Consider the following 24,611-nt stretch of genomic DNA (forward strand, 5'->3'; position numbering starts at 1 on the left):
CTGTGAACTTAAGTGTCATAGGAATCTATTAAAGGAGGCAAGGGAATTTCCTGGTGGCCCAGTGGTTAGGACTCTGTATTTTCACTGCAGGGAGCATGGGTTCAATCCCTGCTTGGGGAACTAAGATCCCACAAGCTGTGTGGTGCTGCCAAAAAAAAAAAGAAAAAAAGCAAGCAAGTGAGCCCGTGACTACTTAGACCTGATATGTGAAACCCAGAAATCGGCGTCAAAATGTCCAATTTCTCCTACTTGAGAGAAAAAATGAGCAGGACAAATTTTAACCTAGTTATATGAGATCAGGGCTTGACAAAGTGACAGCAATGGTCCATGGCATCAGAGCACAGATGCTGGCCTACACTGTGCTGCCTCCTTCCCTCAAGCGCCTGCCAAGTCGCTTCAGTTGTGTCCGGCTCTTTGAGACCCCATGGGCTGTAGCCCACCAGGTTCCTCTGTCCATGGGATTCTCCAGGCAAGAATACTGGAGTGGGTTGCCGTGCCCTCCTCCAGGGGTTCATCCTGGCCCAGGGATTGAACCCATGTCTCCTGCGACTCTTGCATTACAGGTGAATTCTCTACCTCTGAGCCACTGGGGAAGCCCGTCTTTTCAGAGTTGAAAGAAACACACCAGAAACGTCTGACTGGTAAGTATCAAGGTTTATAATTATGGTTAGAGTTGTAAGTTCTGGGCTGGTTTCTGTTATCCCTTGGCGTGCCTGCCACCATTGTCCTATAAACCACCAGCAAGCCTAGGGAAGCTTTAGGGGAGGCCAGAAAAAGCCCTCACTGTGTGACTCTGAGACCCCTCCTCCACCACTGAAGAAGGTGCTTGCAAACCACTACGGCTTTTGAAACTTCACTAGGAATTAGGAAGACAGCAGGAATTCTCCCTTGAGCTGCAGTTTATTTGTTTAGCTTATCTGACATCAAACCATCAAGGACACAAAAGTATATCTTGAATTTAGCAGCAGACTGTTTACAAATGAGTCAGTTTCTCATTATGTTAAGTAGATACAGGGGAGAATAGATATAGGGGAAAATGCCCCCACCCAGAGTGAATTAGGAGCATATATGGATAATCACAAAAACATACCTTTTAATCAAGAACAACTATTAGATTCCTGTTTATAGACCATTTCAAGAAGGATGCACAGACAGGAAGACCGAGGAATGAGGTAGATAACAAATTATTTTTTCAGTATTGGGAGACCTTGCTGGCAGTTGACCTTGGATACGTCCTTAATGTCTTGGAACCAGCATCTGCTTATCAGTGAGATGGAAATAAAAATATCCAAACTTATGGGCTTTGACAAGCAGATTAAATAATATGTGGGAAAGGGCTTTGTAATTTTTTAAGCATTTCATAGATGTAAAAATTTATTATTGATATTCTGGCTGCTGTCATGAGGTCCAAGAGACTGAAAAGTTTTGTCATTTTGAAGCTTATAATTAAAATGAGAAATCACAATACACAGAACTAAATACATAAATGGCAATTTGTTAACAATTCCTTTTACTAGTATGTGCTTAAAATCTCTCTTAAAATGAAATAAAAATAATAGAGCAGGATATGCAATTTTAGCAAATAGAGATGTGGTGGATACAGTATGGAGTGTCCAAAAGAGCTTTCTGGAGAGCACGCATTTATATAGGCTTTATATAAGGCAATGTGGCGCAGTGGTTATGCGCTTGGGATCAAGTAGATGAAGGTAGAAATCCCTGCCCCACTGTGTAGTGGATTTGTGTCTGTGAGAGAATCATGTAGACTCTCCGAATTGGTACCTTTACCAATTGATAAAATGGGGATGAAAGTATATACTCTACAGGCTTACCTAAGGACCAGGGGAAATTATGTAAATAAAGTTTTAAACACAATGCTTATTGTGAGGCAAATACTTTAAAAACGGTAGCTCTTGGGCTTGACATATATACACTACTGATACTATCTACTTCCCTGGCGGCTCAGGAGGTAAAGACTCTATCTGTAATACGGGTGGCCTGGGTTTGATCCTTGGGTGGGAAAGATCCCATGGAGAAGGGCATGGCAACCCACTCCAATATTCTTGCTTGGAGAATTCCATGGACAGAGGAGCCTGGTGGGCTATAGTCCATGGGGTTGCAAAGGGTCAGACATGACTGAGCAATTAACACTTTCAATTTCATAAAATAGATAATTAATGAGAACCTACTATATAGTACAGGGAATTCTACTCAATGCTCTGACTGACCTAAATGGGAAGGAAATTCAAAAGAGAGGGGATGCATGTATAGCTGATTCACTTTGCTGTAGAGTAGAAACTAATACAACATTGTGAAGAAATTATGCTCCAATCAAAATAATAAAAAACAAAACCAAAATAAAAACACGATCATATGCTTCATATACTTTAAAAAAAGTAACTCTTGTGGTTACCATCATTCTACATCTCACTATAGTTGAATGACAGTAGAGCATCATAGCTATGATGATAACAAAGGAGAGGAGAGATCACTTCATCACTTACAGAATCCTGGCAGGTGTGGGGAATCATTAGCAATTAATTACAATAAAGGAAAGGCAGGGGGGGAAATGAGAAAAGAGAAGCTGGAATTTTTTAAGGATGGAAAACAGTGATGGGAATTATGGAGAGTAGGAGCTATTAAAATGGAGTAGGCTTCATTGATCAGTCTTAAATTCTGCTTTGTTTTCAAAATACAAATCTCAACTAGCTTTCATCAAGTCAATGTAAGGTGTCTCTGCTGAGACAGGTTTATGGTCTTAAGTGGCCATCAAATCAATATGATTAACCACTGGAGGAGGGAAAAAGGCTGGGAGTGTCAAACTGTGCTCTCCTCTTTGGAGATTTCTCTGTTACAACTTTAATTAAGAAAAGGTCAAAGAGGAGCTGTAGAAATAATGGGAATGTGTTTAGAATTACGGGGGAGGACATGATGTGAGATCTCGGCATTGCCTTCAGACATGATTGGATCTTTACTATATCCTGCTTTGAAGATTTCCAACACAGATTTTGGCAGGGAGGTAATTTAAGCATTTAGTTCTGTTGTTTCAGCTACTGTATAACACTGGGGGTGGTCCAAATTCATTGGGAGTAAGATGAAAACAATTACTCTTTCCACTTGTAGTTTTGGGAGGTAGAGATGTAAGAAAGAAAAGTAACTGTTTGATCTACAAACTGGGAAAATTTGAACAAAGAGATGGGTTTAGCTGAAGAGTTCATCTTTATCTCCCCAAACAGAAGGATAGAGTATAAAATTAAACCAATATGCTGATGTTATACACATATACATACACATATAAATATTAAATATGAATTGAGATAAATATATAACTATTAAAACAAATAAATGTTCACTGTATCACTTAAACTCATGTGGTAATCTTTCAAAAAATATTTCTAAGGCATCAGAAGCAGTCAAGAGAGGGAAGTTCCAGAAACAAAGCAGTGGTTAACAATACCAAGTAGTGAGAGTGAGGCCAAATGTCTCAAGGATGTTTTCTGTGACAAAGTAGAAGAAAGGGAATCAATTTTAGAGGAAATTTAACCCCTAAATAGTTATGACTGCAAAAAAAAATCCATAGGCTCTAAGTTCAGAGAAATTATATTAGGGTTATTAAATAAAGTCAAATACTTCTAAGGAACTGGTTTGCAAAACATGTTTGTAAAACAGTTGTCTAAACTAGGATGAAACATAGGATAATTATACAATGTGTCCATTTATTCCCATTCAAATTGAAAATGTACATTTATTATTAACTAACTTGTACCAATGGCAGGAATCTTCTATGTCTCAACTGAAATAGAAAGGGAAAACTCTAGGAATGCCGTTATTCTAATATTTTATCTGAATTCACACATTTAACACATTTGAAAGTAAGCTTTGCATCTATCAGGATGAGTACCCTGAAACATTTGTAAGAGAAGAGTTGAAAGACAATTTCTCCCAATGTTACCATTGTTCAAGAAATGATTTCCATGGTATGATCTCATCCTATTTCTTTCCTATATCTATCTTAAGAGAATGGAGCATTGTTCTCCAAATTGCAGAAACACACAAGTCCTCGGAATAAGACAAATTATTGCACCACCATCGTGCAGTAATTTGATATGGCCCATATAACACAGAATTGACCAGAGGGACCCAGAGTCCTGCATTTCCCTAAATGCTAATATTTAGCACAGCACCCATTTACACAACTTGTCCTTTAGCTAAGATATTAGCAAAAATGTGAATTCTATGGTACATTAATGGGTAGTGTCCAAAGTAATATCACAAGATATTTTAATTGAATTGTTTAAAAAAATACTTTAGTGACACCTCTGCCATCCAGTGACTTTGCCCCTTGCTGAGACTGCTTATCAAGAGATCAGACTGTTTCCCTTTCTCAGGACAGTCAAGCAGCCAAACCTGCACTAACCATGATGGGTTGTTCCGGAGCATGTTGACATACAACCCGATGAGAACATGTTCATCAGCTAGCCTGTCTGCCACATTCAGGCTGTACTGTATCCTGAAACAGGGCAGGAGGAAAGAAAGGATGTTGTTAGGAGAGGTAGACAGAAACAAGTGGGGCAGGCAGGAGTGAGTTTGTGATAGTAAGGGCATTTAGAAAACCAAGCAGGTAAAGGAAAACTAAACGATGTTCTATGAAAAAACACAAGCAAAATCCAAGCAATGACATTCACAGTGCCATTTCACTCACTTAAAAGACTTCCACTTAGGTCAAGTCACTTTTAAGAATGCAGGTTTGCATTCTTTAAACCACTAAGTCCAAGAAATTCATCTGTACAGTAAATACACTGAAGTAGCTTGTAAGCAAAGATTATCTTTTGGAAGATCAAATCTGAAGCTTAGTAATTTTAACAAGGAAATCAGGGAAAGCAAGTAACAACACAGATGTGTCTACTCAAAATAACTACTTGGTGCTGTTAATGGGGTTATGATGAAGCTGCTTTGACTAAATCAAAGATGGTCTTTCAAACACAAAGCATCTTTGACACAAGAAATCTGCATTTTTAGTTCAGTTAATTCAGGGTTCCAGCACACTCTGGCTTTAACTTACCCTTTGCCCTTCAGCAAAGCTGGAGCAGCCCTAGCCAGCAGTTTGCTCTGCTCGACTTCACTGTCCTTGGGAGGAGAGCTGGTTAATAAGATGGGAAAGCCAAGAAGAGCGTAAACACGGCAATGCATTCGAGAACAGAAACTGGCAACAGAAACTCCCCAAGACTACATCCAAGCTCCATTTGGACAGCTCTTTCTTTACTTTGAAAAGTTCAAGATGTTTTTAGATTTCCTCAGAGTTGGGCTAGAAGTAGCAACCTGGCCTGAGAACTGTAATTACAATTACCCAAGCCCCACTGTGATCCCAGATTTGACCTCTGCTATTTGCCTAACAAATAGATTGCATATGCCTAGACACAAAGACCACTCATTCATTCAGCATTCCTGACAGACTATCCTGTGTACAGTGGAGCAGTTCACTAAGTCCCGCCAGCCTTCAGACCCCACACAAGAAGCTGACTTCTGCAGCCTGCTCTCTATTCTCTGATTGTCTGTATTGAACAGAGAATTGAAAATTACCTAGTTAGAGACTGGTGTCATATTAAAAGTGTTTTCCTACTTCAGGCACAAATCACCTGACCTTGGCTGTGAAGCTGCAAGGAAAACTTCCAGAGAAACAGAGAAATAAATCTTTGAGCCTTATAAATATATATATTCATAGACCTTGTGTCTATAACTGGTGAAGAGAAGCCCACCGATAGAGCAAATTCTTATTATTTTATATTTACTAGGAAGAACATTCATTTAATTGGTAATTTTATAACAGCTTAATGTAGTTTTATTAAAGAATACATAGAAATATAAATAATAACCAATAACATGTGGCCAAGCCAAAGTCACCCAAGATTTACTATAATGAATATGCATGCTTCATTGAGAAATATATTGATTCTTAGTATTATAATTTTGCTTGTAATATGCTTAAAAAGAGTTTGTTCTTTTGTAGGCTAAGAATTTGCCCTGCAACACTGATGTACTTAAAACTATCCCTTTCTCCCTTCATGGAGAATAAAAAAATTAACTGTGTGACTGTTTGAGTACCAAGTGTTTAATTACTTGGATAGAAATTTTTGGATTTTTTACCACAAACTTCCCCAACTTTTCCACAGTTTCTTAATGTAATGTGAAACTGTGAAAGTGTTAGCTGCTCAATCGTGTCTGACTCTTTGCGACCCCATGGACTGTAGCCCACCAGGCTCCTCTGTCCAAGGAATTTTCCAGGCAAGAATACTGGAGTGGGTAGCCATTCCCTTCTCCAGGGGATCTTCCCAACCCAGGCATCAAACCCAGGTTTGATCTCCTGCATTGCAGGTAGATTCTCTATCGCCTGAGACACCAGGGAAGCCCATAAATGTAAGAATGGCTAAATAAAGCAACTAGAAATCTCAAAAACTTCAACTAAAAATTTTAAGGTTTTACTACAAAGTACCACTTTTTCAGACTACAGAGCACAAAATATAGCAATTTATAAGTGAATATCACATTAAATTATGCATATTATAACTGGAATTCTTATAATTTACAATAATATATACTACAAAGACTCCTTAAATAGTCAGGCTTATGGTAAAGTTGAAAACAAATTTTATCTATAAAAAAATATCAAAAGAAAAAAAATATCTACTGTACAGTAGGTAGGTAGTCATGGTTTTGTTAAATATATGACTTCATTCAGCTTTTCAGGATTGTACCTATTACTCAAAAAGTACAACTGCACACACACAAAATTGACTTTAAAAATGAAATTAATGCTCTAGGAGAATTTACTTTTCTGATGAAGCTAAGCTTTTTTAACAGCACATTGATTTTCAGCTTCTAAGACTATGAAACATGCTGTCAGGGCCAAATAACCACTTTAAGCCACTGGAGTTGTTTTCTCACCATCCCACCAAGATAGCAAAGCCCTGTAGCCCAGTAACTACAGTCCTACCACTGCCCAGTCAGCTCCCTCAACTTTTTTTTTTTTTAATGACACAAAATAGATCTACCTATTATATAATTGATTTCAGATCCCTGTAAAACCACTCAAAACACTAAGTGAAATAGTCAGAATTCTTCCCTCCAATTGAAACTATTTCTCTGCTTTGTTACATATGCTACTTCGTACCTTGAGTCCCAGAAACTGTGCTATTTCCTTACATCAAAGGCCTAAAAATTACACAGTCACAACCTCTGATGTTGAGTGTGCAAGAAGGAAATAAAAAGAAACATGGGAGGATCAACCAGGAGGATGTGTGTTACAAATTACTCGGGTGATGCCTTATGGGAGAAAGGTGATGTGTTAACAAAGCTGTGTGTGTCCTACCACTTACTCACTGGCAAGCTCGGGCACTGGAGGAGACCTGCTGACATCACGATGGTGCAGGGTTGGCAGCAGAAAGCAAGCTGTTGCCCAGATTCTCCTTTGGTGGCGCATTCTTTCTGTCTCTCCAGTGCTTTGGGCCCTTCTCTCCTTCCTCGCCCCCACTTGCCTGTCCCACTTGCTCTTTCCCAGTCCCTTCCTTCCTCAAAGGGACTAGCAGATGTACACATGCATCTCCTATCTTTCTGTCGCCATTTTCTTTGCCTTGGCCCTTGCCAGTGCTGGTTCAAAGGCATCATTTAATTCCTTTCATGTTCCTTTCCTTTCCCACATGAATCCTTACGGAAAGTAGTTCTTGGTATATATAGGGGTGACATTCTCTACATTTATGAGTTTGTGGAAATAAACCATTTATCTTATTTTGCTACAGTTCTTAGCATCTAGTGCCAAGAGCATTTCTGACTTTTGGTCCTCACTGTCCAAAAGTTTCTATGCTACCTAGTACCTCGAATTCTTCTCCTCCTCATTTATTACTGGGAAGCCAAAACTATGACCATGGGTAGAGGAAACCAAGGGATTTCCCTGGTGGTCCAGTGGTTAGGACTCTGCTGCCAGTGCAGGGGGCGCGAGTTTGATGTCTGGTCGGGGAACTAAGATTCCCACGTGCCGTGTGGCATAGCCAAAAGAGAAAATTAAATAAATTTAAAAATAGTATAGAGGAAGCCAAGTGAATGATGAAAACAGTGGAAAAAGGCACTCAACTGTTAAGAAAGCAGACAAAGAGGTAGGTTGCACTTAAAACTTGGCTCTATAAAGACTTTTCACGTGAAGTATCTTTACCAGAATAGCTTCTGCAGCTCACAAGGAGCTTGAAGGAAGGAAGCAAATTTTCTCCTGAATTGTTGTCAAGGTAGTGACATCAAATAGTTTTTGATGATCTCTTTAAAGCAATGTACCCTCACAATATTTCATAAGAGTAATTTTGATGTTTAAACTTTCATTTTGTAGCTCTGCAGTTTCCTTGGAGAAGATTGGTGATACTTCCAATTCACTGCGGCCTCTAGGATCTGGCAACACTGGAACTTAGAGCCTTATCCAGAAGTGACTCCATATATATGTGTTAATAGATGATATTCGCTTTTCTCCTTCTGACTTACTTCACTCTGTATAACAGGCTCTAGGTTCATCCACTTCATTTCGACTGATTCAATTTGTTCCTTTTTATGGCTGAGTAATATTCCATTGCATATTTGTTGTTCAGTCTCCCAGTTGTGTCCAACTCTTTGCGACCCCATGGACTGCAGCATGCCAGGCTTTCCTGTCCTTCCCCATCTCCCAGAGCTTGCTCAAACTCATGTCCCTTGAGTTGGTGATACCATCCAACCATCTCATCCTCTGTTCCTCCCTTCTTCTCCTGCCCTCAATCTTTCCCAGCATCAGGGTCTTTTCCAACGAGTCTTCCATTGTATATATGTACCGCAACTTCTTTATTCATTCATCTGCTGATGGACATCTAGGTTGCTTCCATTTTCTGGCTATTGTCTGTATACTTATGGCTGATTTCACATTGCCATACAGCAGAAACCAACATAACATTGTAAAGCAATCATCCTCCAATAAAAAAAAAATTTTTTTTAAAAGAAGTGACTGCTTCTGGGATGTCAAACATCCCAATGGCTCTTCTGCACTGCTAGCTCTTGGAGCTTCTACATCTTCGGCATGCCTCGTCTTTAAATTCAAATGTATTCCTCCTTTTTTAGCTCTGAAACTGGAAACTACACGGGGCTCCTTTCAACTGTGGGTGATGAATCTTTTCTAATCTGAATCCCAAGGAGAAGCAAAGCTACCATCCTAAGATTGTGTGTATACATACCTCGTTCTCTTATTATCGTTATTTTCTTTTCACCAGGCCCTGCCACTGGATAAAGACTTCCTTCTGCACACATTTGTTCATTACTGGGTGTGGGGACAAACATACCCAGGAGGTAGACCAGGTGAAATTTGAATTTCATGTGTTCTGCTCAAAGAAAAGAGGCTGGAAATAATCCTTTAGATTATTCTTTTCTAAAAATTTCTCTTATTTTTTCACCAATCCTTTTTATACTCTGTATAGGGAGTATAGGGAAAGAACATATAAGAAGAAAAATTGGCTTCTTCTAAAAATTTTCACACACACACACACTCTGACATAATGGGTTCTGGAAGGACAGAATGATTTCAAAATATTTCATATTTATTTATTTAAATTCACCCTTTAGTTTCAGAGGGTGATGTTAGGATTTTTTCTTAAGTGCAAACATTTTGGGGTATTCTAGTGGCATTAGTGGTAAAGAACTTGCCTGTCAATGCAGGAGTCTTAAGAGACCTTGGTTCGCTCCCTGGGTTGGGAAGATCCCCTGGAGGAGAGCATGGCAACCCACTCCAGGATTCTTGCCTGGAGAATCCCATGGACAGAAGAGCCTGGGGGGCTACAGTCTATAGGGCTGCATGGAGTCGGACACGACTGTAGTGATTTAGCACGCATGCACACAAGCTAGGTAACAAAACCACACACAAATGTTCCTTGGGTTTTCACATAGACCTGCCATATAGTTTTAAAAACCACTTCTGCTTATGCTGTGTTATTACATTAGCTCTACCCAAATGTTTCTCTTTTATTTAACATGAAAGTAACAAGATTTAAATAAAAGTCTTGCATAGAGCAATAATATAATGTAAATAAATTATGTATAATTATCATTACAATGGTTAAATGGAAAATGATATTTGAACCATGGCAAATTAAGAACAGATATTTCCTTTTTTATTTATTCTTAAATAATTGATAAACTTTTTGGTGTTTGGGGTTATGAAGAATGACTTGTAAACATGGCTTCCTCCTTATCTGTCAGTTGGGAATAACATTTTGCTTATCACTATAACTAACACAGACTATGCCAAGGTCATCAAACTAATTTAAATACAATAAAGAGTCCACAAGTCAGGTTTTTCAAGAGATAATTTGTTGACAACTCTTGTTTCCTTTCTTTATCTAGCCTTCTATATCTTTGATGTGAAATGTAAAGTTATCTTCCACATGCAAATCAGCAAACATGCATAAAAATAGCTGAGCGTCTCAGTGGGAAAATGAGTTGTCATCAATTCAGGCTGGCATGAAAGTCAGACCATCTTAAGCAGGTACCATGGAAGAAATAATAAGAATTCTAGGTCATATTTGATTCACTACATTTACTGTGTTCCCCAGATAGTATCAAGCCATTATCAATCGTATTTTTGCCAAGAGATGCCTAAAAAGTTTGCTGGGTATGGGGCACACACAGACAGCAACTAAGCAACTCTAGTAAAGAGTGAAGAAGAGGTGACTGCATATTTAATTATATCCTAACATTTTAGTATAGGGAACAGAGTTGAGTTCAAAGACCAGTTTAATTCAAGTTTGAAAAAAATCTAGCATCTCAGTGGAACTCTGGGAATAAAGAAAGCTACATGGGATAAATATTTGCAGACAGTGTTTATTTCAAATTTCATACAACATAACCCTAAAGAACAGAAAGAAGAAATCTTCAGGTGGTTGATTTCTAAGTGTATACCTGTTTTTATGATGCTGATTTATAAATTTACCTGCTTTCCTGACTGAAAAGGAAAAGGCTTTAATCTCAGAAAATATTACCTATGAAAAAAACTGATTTTCAGAAGCAAAGGCTGAATTCAGTACCTCAGTTTTGTTTCTATTCACTTTTGATTACCAAAGCACAAATGCTTCAAGTTTAGTTTGAATATTATACATCAGATTAAAAATCTGGATTGTTAGGTAAAGACTCTTTGGGAAGGCAAAGTTTCATTTGAAAAAAGGAAAAAGGACATAGAGAATTAGCCTTTCTGTGGTTGAAAATCCAAGCAAATCAACCAACTGACCAACCAGTCAACCAAGAAAAATAACTCGCAAATGCTTTTTCATTGAAAAGGATCAGGATTTAGGAAATGCGTGGGTAGGCAGTCTATCTTCCCCATATGTACACCTGGACCTGAGACAGTATTAGTAATTAACCAAATAACATGGTGATAAACCAGAAAACAGTATGTTAGATTGTGTTCAACACTATGAATCCTAAACCAGGCTCTAACATTTGGGACAGTGATCAGATCTGGCTAGATGGTATACATAATAGCCAAAGTGATTCTTTTTGTGAACAGTTAAGAGTTTAGAGGCTGTATGTGCAAATATATGGAAGAGATGTTTCTAAATTTGAAAGTAAAAGAATCTAACAATTAAAACTTTTAGAATGCCCTTATTGTATGAAGAAATGGCCATAATAGCCATAATTAGTGAAACATTTTACACAAGAAAGGACTGGTTAGCTCTCTCACATAAATGAGGGAAGGATTTGGGCAGATAATTAAGATTTTACAAAGGGCATGATGCCGAAAGAGACAGAGCAGATACTCAGAGGCACAAGGCTGTGGGCAGTGAGGCGAAACAGGGCCTTTTGGGCCCAAATCTGTAGTCAGCTCTTGCAATAATATTTGCCATAATGGCAAGCTATCTTTCATAAGTTTAATGCAGCTGCCCTATCATATATCATACATCATATATTGGAGCTTTTTACCTAGTGGTGATAATACACTTCCCTTTCTTATAAATTCATGCATTTATAACAAAATAATCTAGGTTTAGGGAAATGGCAACCCACTCCAGTGTTCTTGCCTGGAGAATCCCAGCGATGGGTGAGCCTGGTGGGCTGCTGTCTATGGGGTCGCACAGAGTCGGACACGACTGAAGTGACTTAGCAGCAGCAGGGATATAGTTATGACCAAGAAAATGAATGAAGTGAATTAGTTCATGAATTGCATTATTTGATCCACACTGTATCTAACAGCTAAATAGCACTGAGTTCTTACACACACACACACACACACACACACACACACACACACACACACAGACTTCAAAGGGTTAAGGGAGAGTATCTTTGAGAATTCCCTCTTTTAAGGGAAAAGTTAATCAAGTATGTAGCTAGAAATAGATATCAGAAGAGGGGATGGGGGAGATGGCGGTAGTAGCCAGAGTTACACCCTCATAAATATGTGTGAGTGAGGTTACTAGGATGTCAAAAGACTTCAAAGATAGACCCTCGCACCTTTTGAAGATCAAAGTGTACGCTTGTAAAAGGACTCTAGGTGAGGAATGCCAAGAGTTTGTGGCAAGGATTCTGGAGTAGTGATTTCAATTCATCCTCATTCTGCTTTATCTTTGTAAGATCTGTCATTATACCAAAGACCAAAAACTCAGACTAAGTAAAATATCTCGTGGAAAACTACTCTTTTAATGTGGCCTTAACACTGACCAGCGCCACTCTTGGCTTGTTTAGGTTTTATAAGATTTTCAAAGGGGCAGTTACAATGAGGTAGGAGTCAGGGCTGAGCTCTAGGTCGTAATTCTTTGGTTCAGTTCCAGTTGTTGGGAGATCAGTGCCTTTAACTGATGTCCACAGTTGGCATGATGGTTTCCATCAACCTTAGTGTATGGTCATGGCTAAGAAATAAACAGTGGATCACCACCAGCATTATCAGATATTAAAAATTAAGCACTCAGAGTCTGAAATTGTTTTTTTCTTTTTTTTAATTGCTGCTTCAGTAGGAATCAGACTGCTTACCTGGGGGAAAATTGGTCCAAGCCCAGTGGGACAGAAGGATATAAATCCTGAAGTCTTTTACTATAATATGGTCTAGCCATGGGATGTTGTCCTGGTCTCATCCAGTTAGGGCTGGAAGCATTCCATGAGCCTCTTTAATACAAGAGTCTAAGGAATCACCATCTGGGGTTTTACAAACTGTACCAAAGCAGAGAATCATCCAAAGAAGGAGATCCAATGTGGTACTCTTCACACATACACATCTCATACATACTGGTATGAAGACAAAATCAGTTAAAGAAGTGGAGAAGTGGAAAAGAAAGAAAAGAACCAAGCACTGCAGCTCAAGTTGGAAATTCTCAATGGAATCTCATGAACCCCCAGGAGACCTGTTTTTCCATCCAGTCCCCAAACTACAAGGGGATTTTAGTGATGACGTAGGACCAGCAGTCTAGCTATGGAACTACTACTGCGATTAGTGATTCAGGGCTGGGATACTGACCGTGTGCCATGTTCAAGCTGATTTACATACAGCTTTATGAGTGAATGCTCCTCAGCCACAGGGCTGGATGCACTTATCCCCTCAGGTAACCTGAGGGATGCAAACAACGAGACCTCGTTAAAACCTCCCATGGACAGAGCAAGGCCCACTCAGAGAGGAAGGATGTTCAGTGTACACAGCTTTATTGAACAGCACCCTTAGAACAGAAACCAGAGGTCAACCTCTGTGAGGAGAGCAAGAACTGCAAATTGTGAACAACGTGCTTGTGGTTCAGAGGGAACATTCTAGAAGGACTGAAAATGGGAAAAAAGGGAAATGATCCTATTTTGGGTTAAGGGATACCATGCACCCTGGAGGAAGCAGAACAGCTCAAAGTATTATAGGAATAGTTTAGAGTAGAAGAAGCCATGTTATCCATCTAGACGTATCCACCATAAGCACCGTCCGAGCTGAAATGATATAAAATGACCTTCAGTAAGGATGGGGTCTATCTCTGCTGGACATTCACAGAATGCAGAGCTTCCTAATACAAGAGTCTCTTTCCTGACATAAAGGCACAGGCCCGTGCTTCTAACAGATTTTACAGTTCATAATTTTGTTTTTTTCGAAAAGATGGTTGAATTTGCTGGTGGTTCTGAAAAGGAATGCTAAAGGAACACACTGAGGGCTTCAACCATAGGATTTCACTGCGGAGGTTCTGTTGCTCAAATGCCTCCGCATTTCTATTTGTTACAGACTGGCTGGATTCACAGGAAGTAAACATCATGAATGACCACATTCTGTTTATTCCACTAATTACATTTATGGGGAACATCTTCATCTCAGGTTCCTGATGACGGGCAAATCCAGGGACTCAAGGGAAAAATCGGCAGTGTTCTAAGTCTCACTATCTGCACATCTTCACTAGAACATCCCAGGATATTACAGGGAAACTGATGCCTTAGCAACTCTTTGAGGAAAAGATTGATTATGACTGTTTTTGAAACACACGAGGCTGTTTTATTTTTTTCCTACTGAAAGGCATTTTAAATCTCTCATTCATTTCCCCGTTCCAATTTTCCTCACCTTTGTTCCTGCTTTCCTGTGAGCCTTCTCCCTGTATTTCTAAAATAATTCCCTGGTGCTTTATTTGTGATATTTGATCAAATGACTTGAAGTATGTCTTGACCTCTGCCTATTCACTGTGCTGGTTTTAGGAGAAGTATCTGCTTCACCTCTTTGCTTACATGGCGATGGACCTTTGTGCAAAAATGAGATCTGTATCCACTCTCTTTCTCTCTCTTTTTTAAAGTTCTTGTTCTTATCCATGAATTACTTATGTAGAAACCATATGTCCCAATTTGGATTTGAGCCTCTAGCCTCAGGAACTCTAGAATTTACTACGAAGATTCTTATATACCTGGAATTTTATGTTATGAGATGCTTCAGAATGTCCATCATAATTCCTTATTGCATCTTGAGATGCCAATTCCCCAGGTTAAACGGGCCATTCCAGGTGCTATAAAGGTGACTTTTTCAATGAGATATAATGCATGTGTGTTAGAAGTAAAACAAACATACTGTGCATTCTTACTATGGATGGATTGTAAGTGCCAGTTTCCAGGAGTGACTTTCATCCCCAAAGCCATCCCTGCCCTCTCTGAAAGCATCCAAATGAATGAAATTGACGCCTTGTGACAGATATTTACAAACGAGTTACTAATAATAATCTTCTGCTCTTGGCTTATATGAGAATATTTTTTTTTTTTTTGCCACAGAATCAAGGCTCATTATCAAAGAGACGGTTTGTTTTATAATAGGACTGGAACTTACCTCCTGGTAATAAAAGGACTTCCTGAGGAGGGGACAGAGTGGGAGAACAGGGTGTCATTCATGCTGGTTACAGGTCTGGGTGGCCTAAAAAAGGCACAATGTGGATAGAAAGTTAAAACAAGTAAAAGTCACAAGTTAAAACTATCCAATCCCTCAAGGAAAGAAGCTGGGAAGTCAGAGTTCTTATCTTGTGTGTGTGCATGCTAAGTCGCTTCAGTCATGTCTGGCTCTTTGCGACTCCATGGACTGTAGCCTGCCAGGCTCCTCTATCTACTGGATCTTCCAGCAAGAATACTGGAGTGGGTTGCCACGCTCTCCTCCAGGGGATCTTCCTGATCCAGGGATTGAATCTGTGTCTCTTATGTCTCCTGGACTGGCAGGCAGGTTCTTTACTACTTGAGCCACCTGGAAAGCCCAGTTCCTATCTTACCCAGGATCAACATGAATTTTTACATTTTCCAATTCAATTCATGAAGCGTTTTGGGAATTTAAATTTCCTTGAGAAGACAGAATGTCTGTTAAACATTGAGCGGGAAAGATCTCTGGATGCCACAGGAATGTTTATTTTTGAGCTTTGAGCCTTGGTGTAGAGTCATATTCTTGGATGGAGTGAGGATTTTGAGGCAGCCAACTGCCTTCTAAATGGGTTTCCCAGGTGGTTCAGTGATAACATGCCTGCTAACTCAGGAGTGTGCTTAGTTGCTCAGTTATGTCCGACTCTTTGTGACCCCATGGACAGTAGCCTGCCAGGCTCCTCTGTCCATGGAATTCTCCAGGCAAGAATACTGGAGTGGGTTGCCATTCCCTTCTCCAGGGGAATCTTCCCAACCCAGGGATCAAACCCAGTTGTCCTGGATTGCAGGCAGATTCTTTACCATGTGAGCCACCAGGGAAGCTCTCACCAAAGCAGGAGATGCAGGTTCAATCCCTGGGTCAGAAGATCCCTTGGAAAGAAATGGCACCCCACTCCAGTTTTTTTGCCTGGAAAATCCCATGGACAGAGGAGCCTGGTGGGCTGTAGTCACAGGGTCTCAAAGAGTCGCACATTACTGAGTAGTGACTGAGTATACACGCACTGCCTTCTAAAAAGAGAAGCCCAGAAAATTTGAGGATAATCAGACTCCAAATCTTCTTGGAAAGAGGAGGATTCTACAGAAACTTCATCCTGTTTTTCACATGATGATGGCCCTCTCCTGGTATTCCCTGTCTGTAGGGTCCCAGCTGCAAAATCATATTGTGCCTTCTTTGACCTTTGTTCTAAGGGAAGATGCAACTAAGCACCACAGGGATTTACTGACTTTCTGTTATCTGGACATACAGTGCAAGGCAGCCCATAAACACTTGTTTTCTATATTATTAGAGGAAGAAAATAGGGTTTAGTATTCCTCAGAACTGTCCACAAGCCTAGCCTAAATATCAACTGCATCACATCTGTCATCCCATCTCAGTTTGCACCTCACCTTGTTATTCTTTCCCTATCAGCGAGGTCTTAGTTCAGGTAAAATGATAAAGCTAAGATCCCTGCCTCATCTCCAAGCAGTTTTTAGTCTCATTTTAAATCCAGGTGTTCCATGATACGATGAGAAGGGATTCAGAGTTCAGAAGCTGGGTGACAGGGCAGGGTGGTGTTCTGAGTCAGGAAATTTTGGTTTCACTATAATGCTACATGTGAGTTTGACAGTACAGAATTTTTTAAAGATGAAAGATGAATATAGTAGCCTATAGAATCTGTTTGTGTTGACTCGATCAAGTCAAATTTGTGAAGGTTTAATTTTTATCTTAGGAAACAGGAATTAGTTTGGATTCTACAACGAAGGGATTTCTAGGAAAAAAGGAGACATGTTTGTCCCAATGTATTTATGAGAATGGACGTGACACATGGCAGGTTTTCAAATGTCAGCACAAAATGCAAAAATTCATTGAAACTTTAGGTTCCCAGTACCTGGTGCTAAGCTGTGTTCTTAAATTTTTTTAAAGCCACATTCTATGTTTGGTGAGGTCAAAATAGTAGGATTGCTATTTAATCTACTCAAACATTTTAGCCAAAATTCTGAAAACTTATTGTTTTATACCACTTATCTAGGATATGTCTAATACCTACGACTAGTTTAAAGCTAATTCTGCTTTGAACAGTACACTTTCACTTTATAAGAAGGATGTTAATTTCAAACAAACGTGCTCTGTGAATTTTGAAAGGTTAGGTTATATCAGATTTTAAAACATGAAGCAGAATGAAATATTTTCATTTTAACTTTGAAAAAAGTGGAAAAAAATCAGCTTGGCATTTCTGGTTTTCTTTTGCCTGTTTATAAATGTCTCCATCTTGCTCTCTCTCTAGGAAATGAGAAAACAAGAGGGTCTGGAATGCTTTCTAAGTAGCTTGGTACATTTACTCTTTTGAACCTGGTTACCACAAAGCTGAATTTGCAGTTCCTTAGTCTTTGCTCTTTAATACAGTGTGTATGACAAACCTAGAGAGAGCATTAAAAAGCAGAAACATCACTTTGCTGACAGAGGTCTATATAGTCAAAGCTATGGTTTTTCCACTAGTCATTTCTGGATGTGAGAGTTGGACCATAAAGAAGGCCTAAAGATGAAGAATTGCCACTTTCGAATTGTGGTGTTGGAGAAGACTCTTGGGAGTCTCTTGGGCTGCAAGGGGATCAGACAGTCAGTTCTAAAGGAAATCAACCCTGAATATTCAGGGGAAGGATAGATGCTAAAGCTGAAACTCCAATACTCTGGCCACCTGCTGGGAAGAGGTGACTCATTGGAAAAGACCCTGATGCTGGGAGGAGGGCAAGAGGAAAAGGGGACGACAGAGGATGAGATGGCTGGATGGCATCACTGACTCAATGGACAAGAATTTGAGTAAACTCTGGGAGATAGTGGAGGACAGAGGAGCCTGGCATACTGCAATCCATGGGGTTGCAGAGTCAGACATGACTTAGTAACTGAACAACAAGTAAATGGCCTTATGTGTAAGGTTCATCATGAAAATGTTGAACCTGGGACACAGGGGCTAACCTTGGCACCAAATAGAAATTTTCAAAAGGATGTATTTCCTCTACAATCACATGGCAAATTACTTTGGCATTCTTTTCATAAAATGAAAGTGCTCAGCTTAAAGGCAGAATTAGTTTTAAACTAGCCTCTTGTCTCTCACTTGTTTTGTGTCTCATAACCACTTATAATGATAAGTCTTAATGAGTGTACTGAAGATTATTGAACTACTTACCAAGTATCTCTTTTGGCAGCAAAAGAATTGAATAGAATAGAGACAGTTAATCATGATAATATTTACAAGCAATACAATAGCTAAGAACAAATGCCAAAACACCAAAATATCACCACGGAAGTGGCTTTTACATGCCTATGATGATTTAGAATAGCTAAATGAATAGTATATTTTCAGATGAGAAGTCTTAGATATCCCCACCCATATAAAAAAGAACATGTATATCTATTCAGGGAAATAACATCTGGGGAATAACAATTATAAAAATGTCTAAAGATAAAATAATAGGAACAAATCTGTTCTAATATCAATCGGATATTGTACATCTGGAATTTCTTGTGTGTTATTTCAACAATTAAATATTTCATACAATTTGTCTTTTATGAGACTGATGCCCTAACTACTGTATAACAAGGCATCTCAATTTGTCCTTTAAAACTGACATTCACCATGGAAACATCAATGAGTACAGATCAGTGTTTGGATTCAAGGACTGTTTTAATAATCTGGTTAAATTTATGGGACTTTTAGCAGAAGAAGGCACATTTCGTGTAGAATTTTAGGGGAATCCTGAAACTCTCCATGGAATCCAAATTGTGTAGCTGATGCCCTCAGTTCAGTGAATAACATATTAGATCATATTGCCAATATAAATGAAAGTTAAAACATTTTTACTCATTGGTCAACTAAATCTCACACCCACACATACCCACACACACTCTCAATCTTGCACTGACTGGGCACAGAGCCCAGTGTAACTGACGTGAGGCTGGCTTTACTCACACACGTGGCCTCATTTCTTAATTCTGTCTCCAGGTGGGAGGCCTCATCCTCATTCCATCTGCTGCAAAGCTCTTGGAGCCAGGCTGTCCACCCTGTCCACCCTCTAACTATCTATCCCACACCCATCAGCTCGGATTGAATGCTGCTCTCTTGGAAGGTAACCCCAAGGATGCCTGATAGAAGTGACTCTGTGGCCCAGCCAGCCAGCCCAAACCTACTCTGAGTTTTTGTTCATTAATGGATAGCTAAGTGACTGTCGCCGGCTATGGGGAAGTAAGTCGAGACTTTAGAACAGCTTGCATGAGATCACTTTCTGCAAGTGGTTGGTCCTTTGGGATACTTCCCAGCTCTTTCTACCCCTGGTTTACTTTGAGGCTTATTTTTAGGAGCAAAATTTCTTAAAATAAGTCAACTACATTCTACAGAATCAGTTTACATTAGTTTTTGGATGCTTCTAGACTGTGTGGATTGCTGGGGACAACGAATCCTCAGAGTGCACACAGAAGTAAACCAAACAGAGCCCATGAGATTTATACAAATTCCTCAGACATGCTCAGCACAGTTGTTTGTTAGGATCTGTTTAGGTCCATCGGGGAGAGTCACTGCCTTCCTAAGGCTCTGTAGTCCACCACAATGCCTCTAAGGGGCCATGCTCGCAGTCACCTGAAGCAATAACCTTGTCTTGGTGGATTCCTAACATTCAGAGGTCTCATCAGCCCACCTCTTGATGTCAGCAGGCAAACATGTGCCCTGCAGAACAAGAGGCTGTGCTGAACTGCACAAAACAAAATTCAGTTCAGGAGAGGAACTGCCTGTTCTAGAGGCTTCTTGAGGCCCCTGTGACTACCAAATTCCTAACTGTAGCCCCAAAATAGCTAATGAATTTCTTTCTTCTTCTGAGCCCGAGACATCACCAAGGAAGAAATACTTTCTTCTGCCTGAACCTCCTGTTTTCTGAGCCACCCAGGCCTGAGAGAGGGCCCCAGGGGGAGGGGCTTTTGGGAGATTGAAGATGTGAGTGGTAGTGCCATTCCTTGACCCTGTACCCTCTGCTACTCAAACTCACACACACTTTGGAGAAATTTTTTTAAGTCTGCTTTTGGATCATCTGTTGATATCACCAGCAATCCCTCCTCTTCAACCCTCCCTTACACAAGCCATGATTCTTCTAAAGTTATGTAACTTGGGAGAAAACAATAACCACAGCAATAATTTCCATCTTTGCTGGCATCTTTACGATGACTGGCTCTGCAGAGAACGGAGACAGTGGGCTTCTGGATTAGGGGCTCAAAGCACACATGATGTTAAGGAACAGGATGCTTTACTATTGGCTGATCATGGTAATCCCACTGATTATTAATGTCCAATTGTGTAAACCCCACTAACATCTGTATTTCATAACTATAAAATTTTTGAATATTTTCTACTTTGAGGTGAATTATATGGTGCTGTGTTCTTGCACTTCCGGGCAGAAGTATTGTATACTTCTTCATGAAAAAAAAGAATATATATATATATATATATATAATCACCTGACTTTCATTCTTTCTTTAAGAAAATAAAATCTAAAACTCGGTTCCTGACAACTGACAGGAAACTGTCTTTGTATGGATCGGCACACGTGTCAATGAAGAGCTGTCTCTCAGTGTGGAGGGCAGATACTCACACAATGTGGGCCAAGTTGAGTGGTTTCTCAGGCTGGTCAGGGAACATGGGGTGCAAGGGCTCACGGCTGGAAGCACAGCTCAGAGACTTGCTTAACGCGTTGGTTAGCTTCTTAGCAGGTGATTTCTGGATGGAAGAACAAAGGTTCAAGTGTTAACAATCAACACTTACATAACATTTTATCAGATGATTTGCTTTCATACTATGCTGGGTGCTAAGCTGTTTTAGTTGTGCCTGACTCTTTGCGACCCCGTGGACTCTAGCCCACCAGGCTCCTCTGTCCTTGGGATTCTCCAGGCAAGAATACTGGAGTGGGTTGCCACGACCTCCTCCAGGGGATCTTCCCAACCCAGGGATCGAACTGAGTCTCCTCTTTTGGCAGGCGGGTAATCTTTACCACTAGTGCCACCTGGAAGCCCTTCCATGATATATATTCATTTATTCATTCAGGGACTCTTCTTTTTTTTTTAATTTTTATTTTTACTTTATTTTACTTTACATTACTGTATTGGTTTTGCCATATCAGGGATTCTTCTTTGAGAATTTACTCCAAGTCAAGGAGTCGGCTCATTGCTGGAACCAAAATGCTTGGAATTAGCCATCAGGGTACTTGCCGCTGGCTGCACAGTGTCAGCAAATGCTGTGAGAAATGGAAGCAGTCACTGGGTCAGAATATCCCAGCTGGGATTTAATGAACAGCAGGAGTCCTTCTGACAAAATTCAGGGGACTGGAAGGTATCCAGATGGAGGAAGGCCAGGAGATCTAGTTCTGAAGAGGGAAAGCAGGAGGCAGACCACTGAAGTCCTACATACCACCCCCAGGCCTGTGGTCTTTATCTCAGGCGTGGAGGGAGACAATGAACAACTTAAACCTCAGAGGTGACCTGATTCTAGAAGGATTGCTTCAGAGCAGAAAATGGTTTGAGAGGGATGGGAGTGGAAGGCAGGAGAGGAGTGGGAGGTTTTGCAGGAATCCAGAAGCAAGATTTTCAGGTGCGGCTGGACACATCCAATTAGAAGCAAGAGCAGAACTTAGCCTGAGTCTTCAGAATTTAAAGTTCATGTTCTTTCCAGAGGACATGCTATCTCTTTTTCATTTAGCCCAGTGGAATGTTTAATATTTCACAGCCACGATGATCAAAATAGTCCACCACATATAATAAATCTTTATGCCAATTTTTCCTTTCAGTGAGAAGAGATTTATAATTTTGTCACTTTCTTTGACACACAGAGTGCACAACTGGCAATATAAGGAAGTGACTTTCATCCTCATTATTTAAAAGCTAAGTCATGGCAGCACTGTCCACAAAATCCCTCTTTGACTTTGGCTAGGAGACGGAATTCTTAGAACACTTGGAACAGCAGTAATGACTGCTCTTTACCCCATAAACACTGGAGCTCCTTTGTCCTCGTGAGGAGTTCTAGTCTATTCCGTAAACACATTGTCCTATCGTATAACTGCAGAGTCCACAACCTCTAAGGAAAAGGCTCCTTATTTAACTTCAGCATTTACACAAAACAACAACTGAAAAATGGGTTAGTCTTCAAACACCAGCCCTCTAGGATTTGAGACAGAACACACTGGGCTTCTCAGGTGGCTCAGTGGTAAAGAATCCGCCAGCAGTGCAGAAGATGCAGGCTCAATATCTGGTCTGGGAAGATCCCCTGGAAAAGGATATGGCAACCCACTCCAGTATTCTTGCCTGGATAGAGGAGCCTGGCGGGCTATAGTCCAGGGGGTCACGAAAGAGTTAGACACGACTTCGTGACTAAACAACAACATCTGAAAACTGGTAATATGCTGTCAATAAGAAAATTCTCTCCTACCTTCTATACTAAATTGTATTTCATGATCTGTGCTAGTGTATCAGTTCTCAGCATGTGACGTAGCCAATAGTAGCAGGTGGCATTTGAACTGGAATAAATTCTCAGTATACAATGCCTTCGTGGAGAATTCTTATTTGAACTCAGACTACGACATGTGCTAAACAATTAATATAGAATATATTTGCACTGAATATCAGTTCCTAATAATAATTCCTCAAAAGAACATTCTGATTTAAAATGCATCTTCTTAGTACTCAGCCATAAAAAAAGAATAAAATGCCATTTGCAGCAACATGGATGAACTTGGAGATTATCATACTAAGTATCAGAATACTTTCATCACAAGGACAGGTTACCTTCAGCATGTTAGTATCACATATCAGCTCCAGCAAGTTAGTCACGTGCACTATTCATGAAAAGATGATTTTCTAATACAACCACAATCTTTCCCTTCTTCCACAAAAAAAAAAATAACATGAAATAGCATCATTAAACCCTCATGCTCTCATGTCTTTCCTTCACATTCCAGTCACGCCCTTAAAGAACTCCAGAAAGAAAAAAAGAACTAACAATAATTTTTAGGCAATGCCCACAACCCCACCCCAAATTGAAAAGAACCTTCACTTACTGTGAAAAGATTATGTTCCAGAAGGCTGTCACCTAAATCAATACTGATTTATCCGTATACCAAGAAGTAATATCATTGGAGTGTTCTTATACGTTGTCTTAGGAAGCTACACTGGGTTCAGACTCAGAGACTCCCATAAGAGGGGCAGTGGGAGGGGAAGGGAGGAGTGTGAGAGTAGAAGGTGCGTGTGCCCCCTTGCTGTTCCCTTGTGTTCCGGACGACACTCACACACCCAACTTACCCAGGACGTGTACTCTTTCATTTGGTGCTGGTTGCTATGGGAACCACCGGCATGCCCCCTCCAGAAGCAGTCTTGACAGAGCTGGTAATTGTGACACTGTTGGCATCGGTAGCGAAAGCCCAACATGCTCTCACTGTGGCAGTACGAACACTCAACCGGGTGGAAGACTGATGGGCAAGCAAACGAAGAAAAGACAAGGAAACAAGAGTATGAGTCAGAAGAATGAAAAATACAGCCCAACAAGAACTGCGTTTTTCTGCTGAATAACAAGACTTCTGATGATAGTTTGGTCTGAGAGAAGTATTACGTTTATTCCTAGACTCTCAGGACCCTTTTCCAGCACATGTGTGGGGGTGGGAGAAATCAAGTGGGTTGGAGGAGAGGGGTTCTTTTAACAGCACATCTCTGTAATGCTGTTTACTCATCTTACTCCCATCCCTTACCCTACAAGAATGTAAATTACCCAAACTGGCTTGCCTTTCCCCCCAGATGCTCTCTGTCTCCAGGAGACCAGCACAGCTCACTGAAAACTCAGAAGCACAATGGATGAACACAGATGGGTTCATCCAGTGGGTAGTGGGTAGAGAGCAAATATTAGAGAAATGGAAAACAAGAGGAAGAAAAAAGAAAAGAGATGGGAGGCGAGTAGAAAAACTGGACGATGAGAATATTCAGTTATATTTTTAAAAATAGAGTAGCTAATGGGCTTATTTAATGAGTGACATTGTCTTCATTTAATAAACAGATTTTTTAAAAAAATTTCTGAGAGGCAGATCGATAGGGGCCCAAAGAGATGGACAAATTATCTGAGTTCAGTTCTAATTCAGATAGTTCAAGAGACACTTTCTCTGGCAGGAAATTTGAGTTACAAAGCAGGCAAGGTATGAGACTCGAAGCTAACAAACGATCAGATCCAAGTAAT

General features: G+C 40.1%; 1 protein-coding gene across 20 annotated transcripts in view; it reads right to left on the minus strand.

Moving 5' to 3' along the window:
- Positions 1 to 24,611, minus strand: part of DTNA (dystrobrevin alpha) — a 437,121-nt gene that overhangs the window by 52,567 nt on the left and 359,943 nt on the right. For 6 of the 20 annotated variants that reach the window (XM_013974260.2, XM_013974258.2, XM_005696993.3 and 3 more), the window contains 3 exons: positions 23,690 to 23,856; positions 20,995 to 21,119; positions 15,308 to 15,391 (listed from right to left, as the gene is read on the minus strand). In XM_013974260.2, coding sequence (XP_013829714.2) covers positions 15,308 to 15,391; positions 20,995 to 21,119; positions 23,690 to 23,856 — 376 coding nt within the window. Of the gene's footprint in view, positions 1 to 4,414; positions 4,508 to 5,059; positions 5,138 to 13,495; positions 13,586 to 13,653; positions 13,945 to 15,307; positions 15,392 to 18,545; positions 18,555 to 20,994; positions 21,120 to 23,689; positions 23,857 to 24,611 lie in introns of those variants that run through there. The other 14 variants (XM_013974252.2, XM_013974248.2, XM_013974249.2 and 11 more) reach the window with 9 other exon arrangements.

The sequence above is a fragment of the Capra hircus genome, chromosome 24 (assembly GCF_001704415.2).
Source record: "Capra hircus breed San Clemente chromosome 24, ASM170441v1, whole genome shotgun sequence".
Classification (NCBI taxonomy): domain Eukaryota; kingdom Metazoa; phylum Chordata; class Mammalia; order Artiodactyla; family Bovidae; genus Capra; species Capra hircus.